The sequence below is a fragment of the Neomonachus schauinslandi genome, chromosome 9, assembly GCF_002201575.2.
Source record: "Neomonachus schauinslandi chromosome 9, ASM220157v2, whole genome shotgun sequence".
Classification (NCBI taxonomy): domain Eukaryota; kingdom Metazoa; phylum Chordata; class Mammalia; order Carnivora; family Phocidae; genus Neomonachus; species Neomonachus schauinslandi.
Window position 1 is genome coordinate 114,681,992 of NC_058411.1, and position 13,656 is coordinate 114,695,647.

The following is a 13,656-nucleotide window of genomic DNA, read 5'->3' on the forward strand; positions in this document are numbered from 1 at the left end:
TTCTCTACCTGGCAAAGCTGTCATGAGGATTAGAAATAGCATGTAACTCAGGACCCAGGTTACAATGCCTCAGTATTAATTATCATTGTCACCATCAGCCAAGACATGTGCATGTTCCTCTGGCATGATGCTTCTGAATGGGATGATAAGAATACCCAAGACCTTTGCTGCCCTTTCACTGAATGTCCTTTTCCTGAGCTCCCTCAAGTCTATTCCTCCACATACCACAAGGCTACACTACAGATGGATCACTGTGACCCACTGCAAAGCCTCCCTAAGATACAGAGGCCAACGTTAGCCTACCATCTACAGAGCAAGGTATCTTGCTAAGTGCTTTACATAAGTCATTTCACCTAATCCTTACAACTCTGTAAGTTGGTTATTTCCACTTTATAGATGGGAAACAGAGGCTTAGGAAAGTTAAGAAACTTGTCCTAAACTAGAAAGTTGGAAAGTAGCAGAACTAGGGCACCTATAAGCCTGCATTCGTATTAGCTAGAGTACCCTGCCTTACCCCACAGACTAGAGGTCGAAACTTCCCGTGCTTTACCTCTACCTGTATAAATCAAGTCAATATTTTTTATGCCAACAGATTTTTTTTTTAATGAGTTAATGCCAGTCAGTTCATTTGTAGATGTAGACAAAAAGTCTTAACACGGTTCTGCTTGAGTAACTACTTTGTTGCTTACTATATTAAGATTTCTCATTAGATCCTGGAAATTAAGCCAACCCTTCACCTCTTCAAAATCGCCTTTCATGACCTGTCTACTCTGACCAATCTTCCTCTGACATGTCTTAGTAAATCCTTGTCTGACAGACTTTGCTTTAACTTACAGCTTTTCAAAAATATATCAAGTTCACTATACTTATTCCCATCTTTCTAATTAGCTGACACAGAACCAACCTCTATCTTCTAAAAATTTTTTCACAATAAATGCCTTTTATTACTGTAAAAAAAATGCTTTAAAAAACTTTTCAGAAAACAAAAATAAGGCAAATGATTAAATATTCAATGAGAAAGAAGTGCTTCAAAATTCAGTATTAAATACAAATACATTTATTAGCAAGAGTATTTTTGGAAAATTTTTCATCTCTGGTTCTCTCAGGCTTTAACGTAAGTAAAATAATTTAAAAAGTAAATTAAAAGTTCTTTTTAAAATAAAAAAGTAAAAAAAAAAATTGCTCAGCCCATCAAAAATAAGTAAATAAAAGTAAGTAAATCAATTTTACCAAGCGTGATTTACTTACCAAAAGTAAGTAAATCAATTTTACCAAGCAGTAGCCTCTGTGAATCACTAGTTTGAATTATCCTCTCTAGTAACCTGTATACTTAATTTAGACTCTGTTAAAGGAACAAACAAAATCAATCAACAAATTGGGCAATTAATGGTAAATAACAGTGACTTACCTACTTCGGTGAGTTGATGTCTTTCTAGTGTTAAATTCTTTGGGTCCTTAATAAAATGAAAGGGTTGTATTTTTATTCCTTCAATTTGAGGGAATAATAGAGCAAAACCAGACTCTCCAATTTCTATTTCCTGAGGTCGATTGTTACCTGATCCCATTGGAGTCACTAGGAAAAAAGTTAAACAGTTTCATGAACAGATTTAATAAAAACTGAAGTTTCATTTGGTAATACTTCATTTGATATGTATCCAGCCCCACCTGGGTAACTGCAGTTTGCGTAACCGAGATAATCAAGTTAAAAGCTGAGTAAAAGTTTGTCAGCTTTGAAATTTTAGGCGTAGTGTCATGATGTCTGCAATTGACTTTTAAACGGTTCAGAAAGAAATGTTTTTATAAACAGAAAAAGAAGCAACTGTTGCAAAATTTTTTAAACTGGTCAATCTCCAAAAGGAATATGGATGTTTACTATTCTATCATTCTTCAACTTTGAAGATTTGAAGTTTTTCTACATAAGAAGCTGGGCGTAAAAAAATACATCACAGCAATTCTACTTTTAAAAAATTATCCTACAAGCTGAGGGTTGCTGGAGTGGTGGGGGAGGGAGGGATGGTGTGGCTGGATGACAGACACTGGGGAGGGTATGTGCTATGGTAAGCGCTGTGAATTGTGCAAGACTGTTGAATCACAGACCTGTACCTCTGAAACAAATAATACATTATATGTTAAAAAAAAAAAAAATAGTAGGAAGGGAAAAATAAGGGGGGGTGGAATCAGAGGGGGGGACGAACCATGAGAGACTATGGACTCTGAAAAAAAAATGAGGGTTCTAGAGGGGAGGGGGGGTGGGGGGATGGGTTAGCCCAGTGAGGGGTATTAAGGAGGGCACATATTGAATGGCGCACTGGGTGTTATACGCAAACAATGAATCATGGAACACTACATCAAAAACTAATGATGTAATGTATGGTGATTAACATAACATAATAAAGTAAAATTTTTAAAAAATTATCTTAAAAATACTGACAAATGTATAAAGTATGTGTGTGTGTGATATATATGCACACAGTACCTTTATCACCAAACTAAAAAAAAAGAAATGGACAGGCTGATTCTAAAATATATGTGGAAATGGAAAGAACCTAGATAGCCAAAACAATTTTTAAAAAGAGCATCGAAACCTACACTAATCAATCTTTAAAAAGAATATCAGGACCTACAGTAATATGGCCTTGGCTTAGGATAAACAAATATATCAATGGAACAGAATTAAATCCAGAAACAGACCTACCAAACATGCAATTATTTTTAACAAAGGTGCCAAGGCGATTAGAGGAAAGAAAAATCTTCAACAAAGAGTGATGAAATAAGTGGATAACGTATGAAAAAACAAACAAAAAACCTTGAACCTCTACCTTATGCCATACACAATAATTAATTCAAGTTAGGTCACAGAACTAAATAGAAGAGCTAAAACCACATAAGAGAGTATCTTTGTGACTTTGAGATAGGCAAAGATTTCTTGGAGAGGACATAAAAAACATTCACCAGAAAAGAAGAAAAATAAATAAACTGGATTTCACCAAAATAAAAGTTCACTGGTCATCAAAGACACTGTTGAGAGAAAGAAAACCAGCAACAGACTGGGAGAAAATATTTACAACACCTACACTTGTAAAGGTCTTGAATTAGAATATATAAACAACTTCAACTCAAACATAAAAACAATCCAATAAAAAAAAATCACTAGAAGACTTGGATACTTCACAAAAACAGATATACAAATAGCCAACATCTGAAAAGATACTCAACATAACTACACTCATTGGAGTAATTCAAATTAAAACCACCACAAGAAGCCCCCTTATACCCACTACAATGGTTAAAATGAAAAGACTCATTTGAAGACACTAAGTGTTAGTGAGGATATGTAGCAATGAGCAACTGAAACCCTCATTCATTGCTGGTGCGTATAAAATGGAACAACTCTGGAAAACAATTTGGCAGTTTCTTACGAAGTTAAACATAAACCAACCCCAAGACCCATCTCTTCCAAGAACAAACCCAGGTCCACAAGAAGACTTACATAAAAATGTTCACAACACGGGACGCCTGGGTGGCTCAGTCTGTTACAAAAAATCGACTCTTGATTCAGCTCAGGGTCCTGGGATCTAGCCCCGTGGGCTCCCTGCTCAGTGGGGAGTCTGCTTATCTCTCTGTCCCTCCCCCTGGCTCTTGCTTGCACTCTCTCTCTCTCTCTCTCTCAATAAATAAAATCTTAAAAAAAAAATGTTCACAACAGCATCATTCATAATAGCCAGGAATGTGAATCAATCCAAATCTCCATCAAAGAGAGAGTGGAAAAACAGTCTATTTATATAACAGAATAATACCGAATAATTTTTAAATGAATTACTGATACACAAGGTAACATAATTTCAAAAATATGTTGTTAAAAATATTTATACGGAGTAAAAACTTAGCCAAAACATAAAAAGAGTATATACTGTATGGTTCCATTTATATGACATTCAACAATAGGCAAACTAATGTATGGCTGCAGAAATCAGAACTGGGGTTTCCTTTGCAGGCAGAGATCAACAGGAAAAGGACATGAAGGAACTTCCTGAGGTGATGGAAATATTCTCTATCTTGACTGGCGTGTAGGTTACATAAGGGTATACATTTGTCAAAACTCATTAAATTGTACACTTAAGATTGTGCAAGTCACTGGAAGTAAAGTTCACCTTAAAAGAAAGATAATGACCTCTGCACATATAAGAACGAATTTTCTCAAACCTTAAGTTTTTTGAACCTAAAGAATGGAGATGGGCCAATAGCCAATGGCTGTTTTAGAAACAATCACTACACTGTGGCCTAAGAAAAAGGAATCCAACCAACCGTCTTGGTGGAAGTTTTGTTGGGACATGCATGGAACTGGCTCAAAGAAAGTACCCAGCTGCAGGGCAACCAAAACCAGTAAGCGTGTCCAAGAAAACACAAGCGGGAATGGGAATGGCACCTACTCCTGACACCAAGATCATAAGGGAACTTGGAACAGACAAAATTAAAATTCCTTCAGAGTAAGGCAAGCACAAAAGGAAGGCTTAAGGTAGACCTCCCACCCTCACAATAGGGTCCTCCCCAAGTACACCCTCCCTCCCCTGCCTCCAACCCCCAGCTGAAATTTTAGAAAGGAGAAATGTGAATAGGCTTTGAAAAAGCCAAAGGGGGTGAGGTAGTGAGGCCTAAGAAAATGATGAAGCTACTATTCTATATAAGCATTTGCTAACAACTAGTAATGGCAAAACCTAGATCACTCATTTAAGGAAAATTCAAAAGTTAAAAGAAAACCATGGTTACTGTTATCATTTTTTTTAATCCAATGAGAAATGAAATGTGTAGTGATAGGCAGATGTAATAGTATGGGGTGGGGAGCTGATAATGGGAGAGATGAAATAGTCCCCATCAACCAGGTATTTACCCTTATTCATTTGTAAACACTTGAAATCCTTTGTACTTCACCGTATAAGACTCTTATTTCAGATCAAAAGTCTCTCAGTGAAGATTAAAAATGCCAATTATGGAGTACTACTGAGTGGAACAAAGAAAATCCTAATAGCTAACATTTACTCTGATTCCTGCACATCTCTACTCTGACTACTTTTCATGTGTGAACTCATTTCATCTTCATAACCTTCCCAAGAGGGATTATCAATCATCTCTATTTCATATATGGAGAAACTAAAGCCCTCTGAAGTTAGGTAACTTGCCCAAAGTCATACAGAGAGATACTAAGTACAGCTGGGATTCTAATCCTGGCACCTGACCCACTGCACCATGACTGCCTCAATAGAGTATCTCTCCCCTATGAGCTATAGAAAAGAACCAACAATAATAAAAACCAGTAAAAATCACCAGCAGCAAACTTGGGAAGGAGTATAATTTCATGCTATAAACTTCAAACCATGGTCTCCAAGCAGAGAAACAGAGTTTCCTAAGAAGGTCTACTGTAGCTCCTAACCCCTGCCCGCCAGAAACGAGGATACTGAACTGACTAAAGTGAGAATGCTCACTTAATGCTTTCTAATTTGGAGAGAGGGAGAATGTGAGCTTTTCCTCTCTTATGAATGGCTCCCCTGGAAAGACATGCATCACATTTGGTTTATATAGACAGCCCTGAGACTGGGAATACTAACCACAATAACCTAAAGAACACTAATAGAAGTCAAATATAATACCATGGTAAATATGACTAACTTTATGGCATTTTGGATGGCCAAAAATATAAATGTGCTTTTAAGCTACAAGTAATTCACCAATCTACGGGACCCCACATTACTGCAAAGCAGGAAATCATCAAATTGGTATTTTCTCTCACCTACAATTCCTGGGGTCACAATCCCAAGGACTTGGCATTGTTTTGGGAATAGCTTCTCAAGGGCAAATGCTGCTTCCATAGTAGTTCTTTTCCTTGCTGTAATAATACAGTAGCAAAATTATTACATGTTATTCATTTTAGGTCAAATCTGATTGTATGGGGGGAAAAAGCAAACACTGAATAAAGTTTAAGTCATTTACACCAGAGTGCTTAAGAAAGTCAATGGGGCCCCTGGGTGGCTCAGTCAGTTAACATCTGACTCCTAATATCAGTTTAGGTCTGGATCTCAGGGTTGTGAGTTCAAGCCCCGTGTGGAGCTTACTTGAAAAAAAAAAAAAGGCTTAAAAACTTTGATGAAAACATTTTCCCATTTGGGGCCTGTTTTATATTTTAAATTCTAAATCTGACCCTTAGCATCACCAATTTGCCTTTCTTGCTTGGTTCATATACTGCTTTTGCCCCAGTGATGTTAAATTTAGCAGCAGCAGCAAAATTTTAACTTGCTGTTGTTATCTCTGTTTAGCTGATAGTAGAGCATGACTTTTTCACTGCATAAGCAACAGTCACCTGGATTCAAATTAGACAGTGATAACCCAGGTCTAGCTCTGGGCCTCAGTGTGCTCAGCTTGGGACACTTGGTCTACTTCTTCTCTTAGCAGAGTCAAAAACAAGGCACAGTATAACTTCCGCGTCCCTAAATGGGTCCCCATCACACAATAGAAGGCTTCAATAGCCAAAGAAATGCCTGGAGTATTAAAGTAGTTCAAAATGAGAAAGACATCTTTCTAAAGAATTTGTTTTAACTGTACTACTGCAAGGTTTAGAAATCAATCTTTGAAGCAGAAAGGGCCCCTCAAGTTTCAAAGACAATATATTCATGCATGCTATAATAGGGAGAAGGCCCAGAGCCTCAGAAAGTCAGTAACTCTCAAGACTAGGACAATATTTAATTCCAGAGGTACATAAGGAACAAAAAAACCCACAAACCTTTTCTTTTGATATTTACCTCTCTTGTGGCCACGACACTCTTCCAGATTAATGAAAGTTTCGGAGTCAGCCATGTAAAGAACTGTCTGTGGTAAGATGTGAACATTCTGCTAAAAAAAACAAAAACGGAATTAGATCACATGAATCCATGAGTGCTCTCATGGTCCCTTAAAGTTCTGCCCTGGTCCAAACTGCTGTCGGCGTACCCTCCCTTTTTAGGTCAATGTTAGCTTTCTGAGTCCAACCACTTCCCATTCATTTTTCACTCATGCTCTTACCTTTTCAGGTCATTCATTTGAGCATCTATTATTTCTTCAAGTCAAACCCATTCCAGTCTGATTCAAAAGTTCATTTTCATAATTTAAACTCTTAAACAAAAACATTAAATGCCAGCAAAAGGTGCTACTTGCTTTATTTGAATAGGCACCACAATCACAGAAAAACCTCAGCAACAAAGGGAAGGCATACAAACTCTATCACTCCTCTTTTCATTGCCCACCAAATGAAATAGGCCAGGCCTTCATTTCCACCTTACCAACTAGCTCCCTCCAGGGACCTTTTTGCTTACTTTAATCCAGACACACACGCTGCTGTACAGATTCTCCTACAGCTCTCTTCATTTTGTACTTAAGACTGTTTCCCCCAAGAGACCCCTTAAAGTGCCACCTCCCCTACAAAACCTTTTCTGAGACACCTGCAGTACCCTGGACCTCATATGTGACATACCTTACATCCCAGTCATTTGTACTTGTGCCTCACGAGCTGGGCTTATTCAGACTCCTGTTTTCCACTAAATGTCACATTACAGACAAGTGGCAACATGGCTGAATGAAACACAAGGATGAACGTATTTTTTTCCTAAGCTGGTTATTTTCAAATATTTTTACTGTCAGAATGGAATGAAGTACTCACATATAGTAAAGCCTCAACGTGGATTAAATGGAAAAAAAAAAGTTCATCCACTGTAATTTGGGGGAATGTCAAGGTGTTTCAGAGTAGATTCCATATAGACAAACTCAAAAAAGATACTGAGACAGAATGATGACCCTGTGGTGGCTCCAGGGCTGATAACTTATGGATATAGTTCTCATGGCCCACACAGCATTTCGAAGAGAATAATTTGGTTACCAATTATTTAAAATTCCACAAAATAGTTACAGAAAATGTGGACTTCCAGATTCTTTTCAAAAATTAGACATTCTAACACCACTTCAACTGCATTCCTCTTGATGGGGGCTAAATGCAGGCAAGTACTCCCTGGTATGCCATGGCTTTACTGCTCCCTATGTTACCCTAAACCAACTTAGTCATCTGCCTAACTTTGGAGTCATTGAGTTTGTGATATCTGGTATAGGGAGTAATAAGATAGAAAGTCTAGTCCTGAGGTTTTATAATTCTCTCTTCCCTAGTACCCAATGAAAAGCAATTGCTGAGTCTTCCTTCCTAATTCTCATCAGAAGCAGTGACGATGACAGTCCTCAATAGGAAATGTTCTTAAAGCACAATGTGAGACAACTAAAACCTCATTCCATCATTCAAAGAAGTTCCCAATTTCATAAAATTTTTAGTGGACTTTAAAATCTTTCTAATAAAAAAGTTAAACCAACTTTCTTTACAGTTATAATAGTCTCATGTCCACTAGGTAATTTGGCAAGCACAAAAAAACCAGCATGATTTGTACAAGGTATTTCCATGTTTTTGTCTAACCACATTAGCGTTTACTAGAATAAATTTCTTTAAGGGTGTTACTATCTGAATTTTAATAATGACACTGATAATAGAGAATAATTTCATTTATTAAAAACATCATTATCCCTGGTACTGCAGGTAATATATTATATGCATTACCTTTCCAAGATTTAAACCTTAGAACAACTCTTAAAGGGTATGAGGAAAATTCTTATTGTCTTTTCATTTTATGGAGATAGAACCTGAAGCTCAGAGAGATTAGGTAACTTTTTCAGAGACTGGCAGCTAATATGCACCAAAAATGAGTTCCTATCTAAATCTGTGTGGCTATAACAGCCATTTTATTGTACAAACTTTTAAAGCTATATAAAAATAATACCTGCCGTGGTAAAAATTTGAAGGGAAAAAAAAAAAACCCACAGAAAATAATTTAAAACGTTAAAAAAAAAAATCATGCAATTCTACCCTGAAAGGAAACTTTTGCTAACATTTTAGCTTATTTCTTTTCTATTCTTCCTTTTTTGTTTTCAGTAACTCAGATTATAGTAAATATAATTTCATAATCTGCCTTCTTCACTTATGACATGAACATTTTTTTCTTGTCACTAATGTATCTTGCAGTTCATCATTAAGTGACTTTATTTCTAAATATTAGGTTATTTTCAATTTCCCTCATAATAAATGATGCTGCAAAGAACATCTTTATGGAAGTCTGTCTGCATTTTGAATTTCTCCAAATGACAACTTCTAGAACTAGACTGGGAAGGATTTGAGCAAAAATGCAAAGAAGAAAGTTTTCTGCAAGCCCGCCTTTGGATACTGTCCACTTCGGGTCTGACTCCTAGAACCCAAACAGAGTAAGGAGAAAATAAGGGGGAAACACAAGATTGGTCAGTTATGGGGCATTTGTCTAATATCTACATATTAAGAGTGATGAGAGTCAGGTTTCTCACTCTCCAAAAGGTAGGTACAAATATGACCTAAGAGAAAAGAAAACTGGAAAGAATCCTGTGTTGGACTGGAATTGGATGTACTTGTGCAAACTCACGAATTTCCATATATATAAAAATATAGTTGTAAAGGTGTGTATGTATGGATGTGTGTGTTGTGTGTGTATATGCATATGTACACACAACACACACGCATACACATATATTCCTTGGCTCTGTTCCACTGGGCTCCGGAGCAGCAAACCCTTTAACAGCAATGAGCTGTCCAGATCTTGGCTTTTAAATACCATGAAATACCATTCTCCACTAAAAGGAACCAGAGCTCTTTAAAGAAATGGCTGATTCCAGGATTAAAGCAGACAAAAGATGAGCTTAGAACATCTTGTGCCAGAAAGCAAGGAGGTGCTCAAAGGTGATGGACTCATCTCTAAAAGACCCTGAAACCAGGTTAAGGGGCTCCTGATTGCCAAACTGGGGACAATTCGGATATCAAAATAAATACTGATAGATTATATTCCATTGAATAAAATAAGAGACTAAAAGAGTCTGCACAGAAATAAATGAAAAAAACTGAAACAGGATATTTACATAGTTTCAAAGTCTCTCCTCACAAAATACTAATTACAGTGGAAAAGAGTAATTTTACAGGAGTGACATCTGGCACACACCACCTTAATTAAATTATCAAAGGTACTAACACCAGTAATGGGACAGAAATGGAAATCACATACTACCTGATAGGATGAAACTAGAAGAGCACAGCATCACTTCTGTGATATTCCTGCCAAAGATATATAATCTGAATCTAAGAAACGTGTTCTACAAAGTAACTGGCCTGTAATTTACACACTTGTCAAAGTTGTGAAAGCCAAGCAAAGCTTGAGAAACTGCTCCACGTCAAAAATTAAAGAAATGACAGGGGTGCCTGGGTGGCTCAGTCGGTTAAGCCTAGAACTCTTGATTTCGTCTAAGGTCATGATCGCAGGGTTGTGAGATGGAGCCCAATGTCCAGCTCTGCACTCAGCGCAGAGTTTGTTTGTCCCTCTCCCCTGGCTTGCTCTCTCTCTCTCTCAAATAAATAAATAAAATCTTTAAAAAAAATTTTAAAAATGACCAAAACCAACCCAAGAGTCTAATCTGAATTATTTTGTTATGAGGAACATGGGGGACATATGCGACAACTGGCAACGTCTGAAAGGATTCTGAGGAATGGATAATAGAAATGTATCAATAAGAATTTCCTGACTGATGATTGCATTGTGATGATGTAGAATAGTCTTGTGTGTAACGCGCACTAAAGTATAAGGAAGCGAAAGAACATGAGATTGATAATTTACTCTCAAAGAGCTCTGTCCCACTGGCAAATGAGATACCACAGCCTCACAGTCACCTGTGCTCAAGAAGGCTGCCCCTTTGATTCCACAGTTCAAGTCATTACCTCCCCAGGTTTTGCCCATCTTTTGAAATTGGGGTACCAGAGATACAAAACAAAAGAGTACAGGACCAGCGGCTGAAATATTTGGGTTTAAGTATTGGTTCTTGGCTTTTTAATGTGACGCTAAAGCAAAAAGAAACCCAGCTGCCTTCCCTGCCAAACAGTGACAACAATATCTGCTTCAAAGGAAGCAGGTAAAGGGGAGGTCCTCCACAACGTTATTATAATAGTAAAAATCTGTATACACAAAATGCCCAACATCTGAAGAACGGTCAAATAAATCATGGCACATCCTTACGTGTGTTTATAAAACCTTTTCGTGTCACGAGAAAATGTTCCGTAATTTAGAAAGAATAGGATCACACACAAAATAAAGATTAAAAAGAAAAAGACTGAGTTCGCAAAGGCTGACCCAACAACCCCGCAAAGAACTGTGCACCACAAGCCTTCTTACTTGCCTCAAGCTCCTCTGCTACCACGCGCACCAAGCAATGCTCCTCCAGGTGGCCAGCATCCGCCAATCCCGCGGAGATCCAGGTCACACTCCGATGCGTCCGCAACACTCGACGAACACACTCCCTCCATAAGCGGCACACGCTGGGGGCGCAAACCACAAAGGGTTGTGAAGGGACGTTCATTTCCCTCTCCAGCAGGAGATTCCTGCGGGATCAAAAGCCCCAGAGGGGGAGGTGTCGGGGCGCAGATTCGGAGGGAGAACCGGGGGGCGGAGAAAACCTTAGGGCGCACCTCGCCCCTCCGGGAAGAGTCCCCGAGACAGGCACAGGGGTACGGTAGGCGTACCTCGCGGATGGGGGCATCACCTCGGGGGAGGAGAAGGGAGCCGGGGGCAGCCGTGGGTCCCGATGGTGTCTGCCCGCCCCGCCAGCCAGGGCAAGCCCGAGGCAAGTCCCGAAGTAAGATTCCCGCCTCCTCTCTCCTCACCCTGCTACCCGCAGCAACGCCTTGGCGGGCAGGAAGGTGAGGACTCGCTCCACCACCTCCGCTAGGTTACCCAACACAAAGGTGCTCTGTGGGTCCGCGGAGGAGCCTCGGCGATCACCACCACCATGATCACCACAGCCACCCACCACCTCCATTCCTCACCAACCCGCCGAGCAAACACTACGGCTACTCGGAAGGCACTGGTGAGGCCGGCACCAGACCTCCCAGCCAGCGCGCACTGAGCAGGCGCGCGCGCCACTTCCGGCCGGTTGGGGGCGACTGGGCGGCTGAGACCCATCCACGTGACACCAGGCCCAGTGGTTTCCTGCGTCTGTCTCGCAGAGGGCCGGCTGGCGCTGGGAGGTGGTGGGCTTGCGTCCGTTGATCCTTCCGGTACTTTCTAGGCCTCCTGGGGGCATAGATCCTCCTGTGCGTCTCGCTGTACTTGCAGCGCTGTATTCCTTTTTATTTATTATTTACTTGACAGAGAGAGACACAGCGAGAGCAGGAACACAAGCAGGGGGAGTGGGAGAGGGAGAAGCAGGCTTTCCGCGGAGCAGGGAGCCGGATGAGGGGCTCGATCCCACGACCCTGAGATCACGACCTGAGCGGAAGGCAGATGCTTAAGGACTGAGCCACCCAGGCGCCCCAGCAGCGCTGTATTCCTTGTCGGGACAGATCTCTCTCAGATTCTTGAATTCTAGGAGACCCAGTAGTAGTTGTCCGTCCTTGCCTGATTTTTGAACGGGCAGTATCTGCTTTAAAAATAGCTGGCTAAGTGTGTGAAGATGACCACCTATATTCGACACCTAGTGAATGTGGTTAACTCAAGGTAGCCCTCACGCCCTGTGTGAAACGACATAAACAGCACCTACCACTGCTGTGAAAACTTGCACCAAACTGCACTAGTTCTTCATAGTAGCAACAGATTCACCGGTAATCATGAAGTTTCGGCTTTAAATTTTTTTTGAGAGCGCGCGGGCGGGCTCACAAGCAGGGGGAGGGGCAGACGGAGAAGCCGACTCCCCGCTGAGCAGGGAGCTGGACTGGACTCCAGCTGGATCCCAGGACCCAGAGATCATGACCAAAACTGAAGGCAGCCACTTAAATAACTGAGCCACCCAGGCGCTCTTGGCTTAGTTTTTTTATTGAAGTGTAATTGTTAGTTTCAGGTTTATGACATAATTCAACAATTCTATACATTACTCAGTGGTCACCAAGATAAGTGTACTCTTTAATCGTCATCACCTAGTTCACCTATCCCCTCCCCCACCTCCCTTCGGGCAACCACTAGTTCTCTGTATTTGAGTCTTTTTATAAAATTTGTTCCTTTTGCTTAAATTCCCACACGAGTAAAATCACATGGTCTTTGTCTTTCTGACATATTTCACTTAGCATTATGTCCGCTAGGTCCATCCATATTGTTGCAAATGGCAAGATCTTTTTTTCTGACTGAATAATATTCAATTGTATATAAATACCACTTCTTTATGCATTCCTCTATCAATGACAGGGGTTGCTTCCCTATCTTGGCTATTGTGAATAAAGACTGCGATAAACAGGGGTGCATAGCTTTTCAAATTAGTGTTTTTTCTTTGTGTAAATACCCAGTAGTATAATTACTAGATCATATGGCAATTCTATTTTTAATTTTTTGAGGAACTTCCATACCGTTTTCCACAGTGGTTGCACCAGTTTGCACTCCCACCACCAGTGCACAGTTGTTCCTTTTTCTCCACATCCTCACGAACACACTTGTCATTTCTTGTGTTTTTATTTAGAGCCATTCTGACAGGAACAAGGTGGTATCTCACTCTAGTTTTACTTTGCATTTCCCTGATGATTAATGATGTTGAGCATCTTTTCAT

At 39.9% G+C, this 13,656-nt stretch overlaps 1 protein-coding gene across 2 annotated transcripts in view; it reads right to left on the reverse strand.

Moving 5' to 3' along the window:
• The window catches only part of FBXO22 (F-box protein 22), a 28,766-nt gene extending 16,788 nt beyond the window's left edge, over positions 1-11,978 (reverse strand). The window contains exons 1-5 of one of the 2 annotated variants that reach the window (XM_021693883.2): positions 11,789-11,978; positions 11,305-11,443; positions 6,792-6,879; positions 5,786-5,881; positions 1,409-1,573 (exon numbers count right to left, since the gene is read on the reverse strand). In XM_021693883.2, the coding sequence (XP_021549558.1) occupies positions 1,409-1,573; positions 5,786-5,881; positions 6,792-6,879; positions 11,305-11,443; positions 11,789-11,943 (643 nt within the window). In that variant the 5' untranslated portion in view covers positions 11,944-11,978. Of the gene's footprint in view, positions 1-1,408; positions 1,574-5,785; positions 5,882-6,791; positions 6,883-11,304; positions 11,444-11,788 lie in introns of both variants that reach the window. The other variant, XM_021693882.2, reaches the window with a different exon arrangement.
• Positions 11,979-13,656: the final 1,678 nt, after the last annotated feature.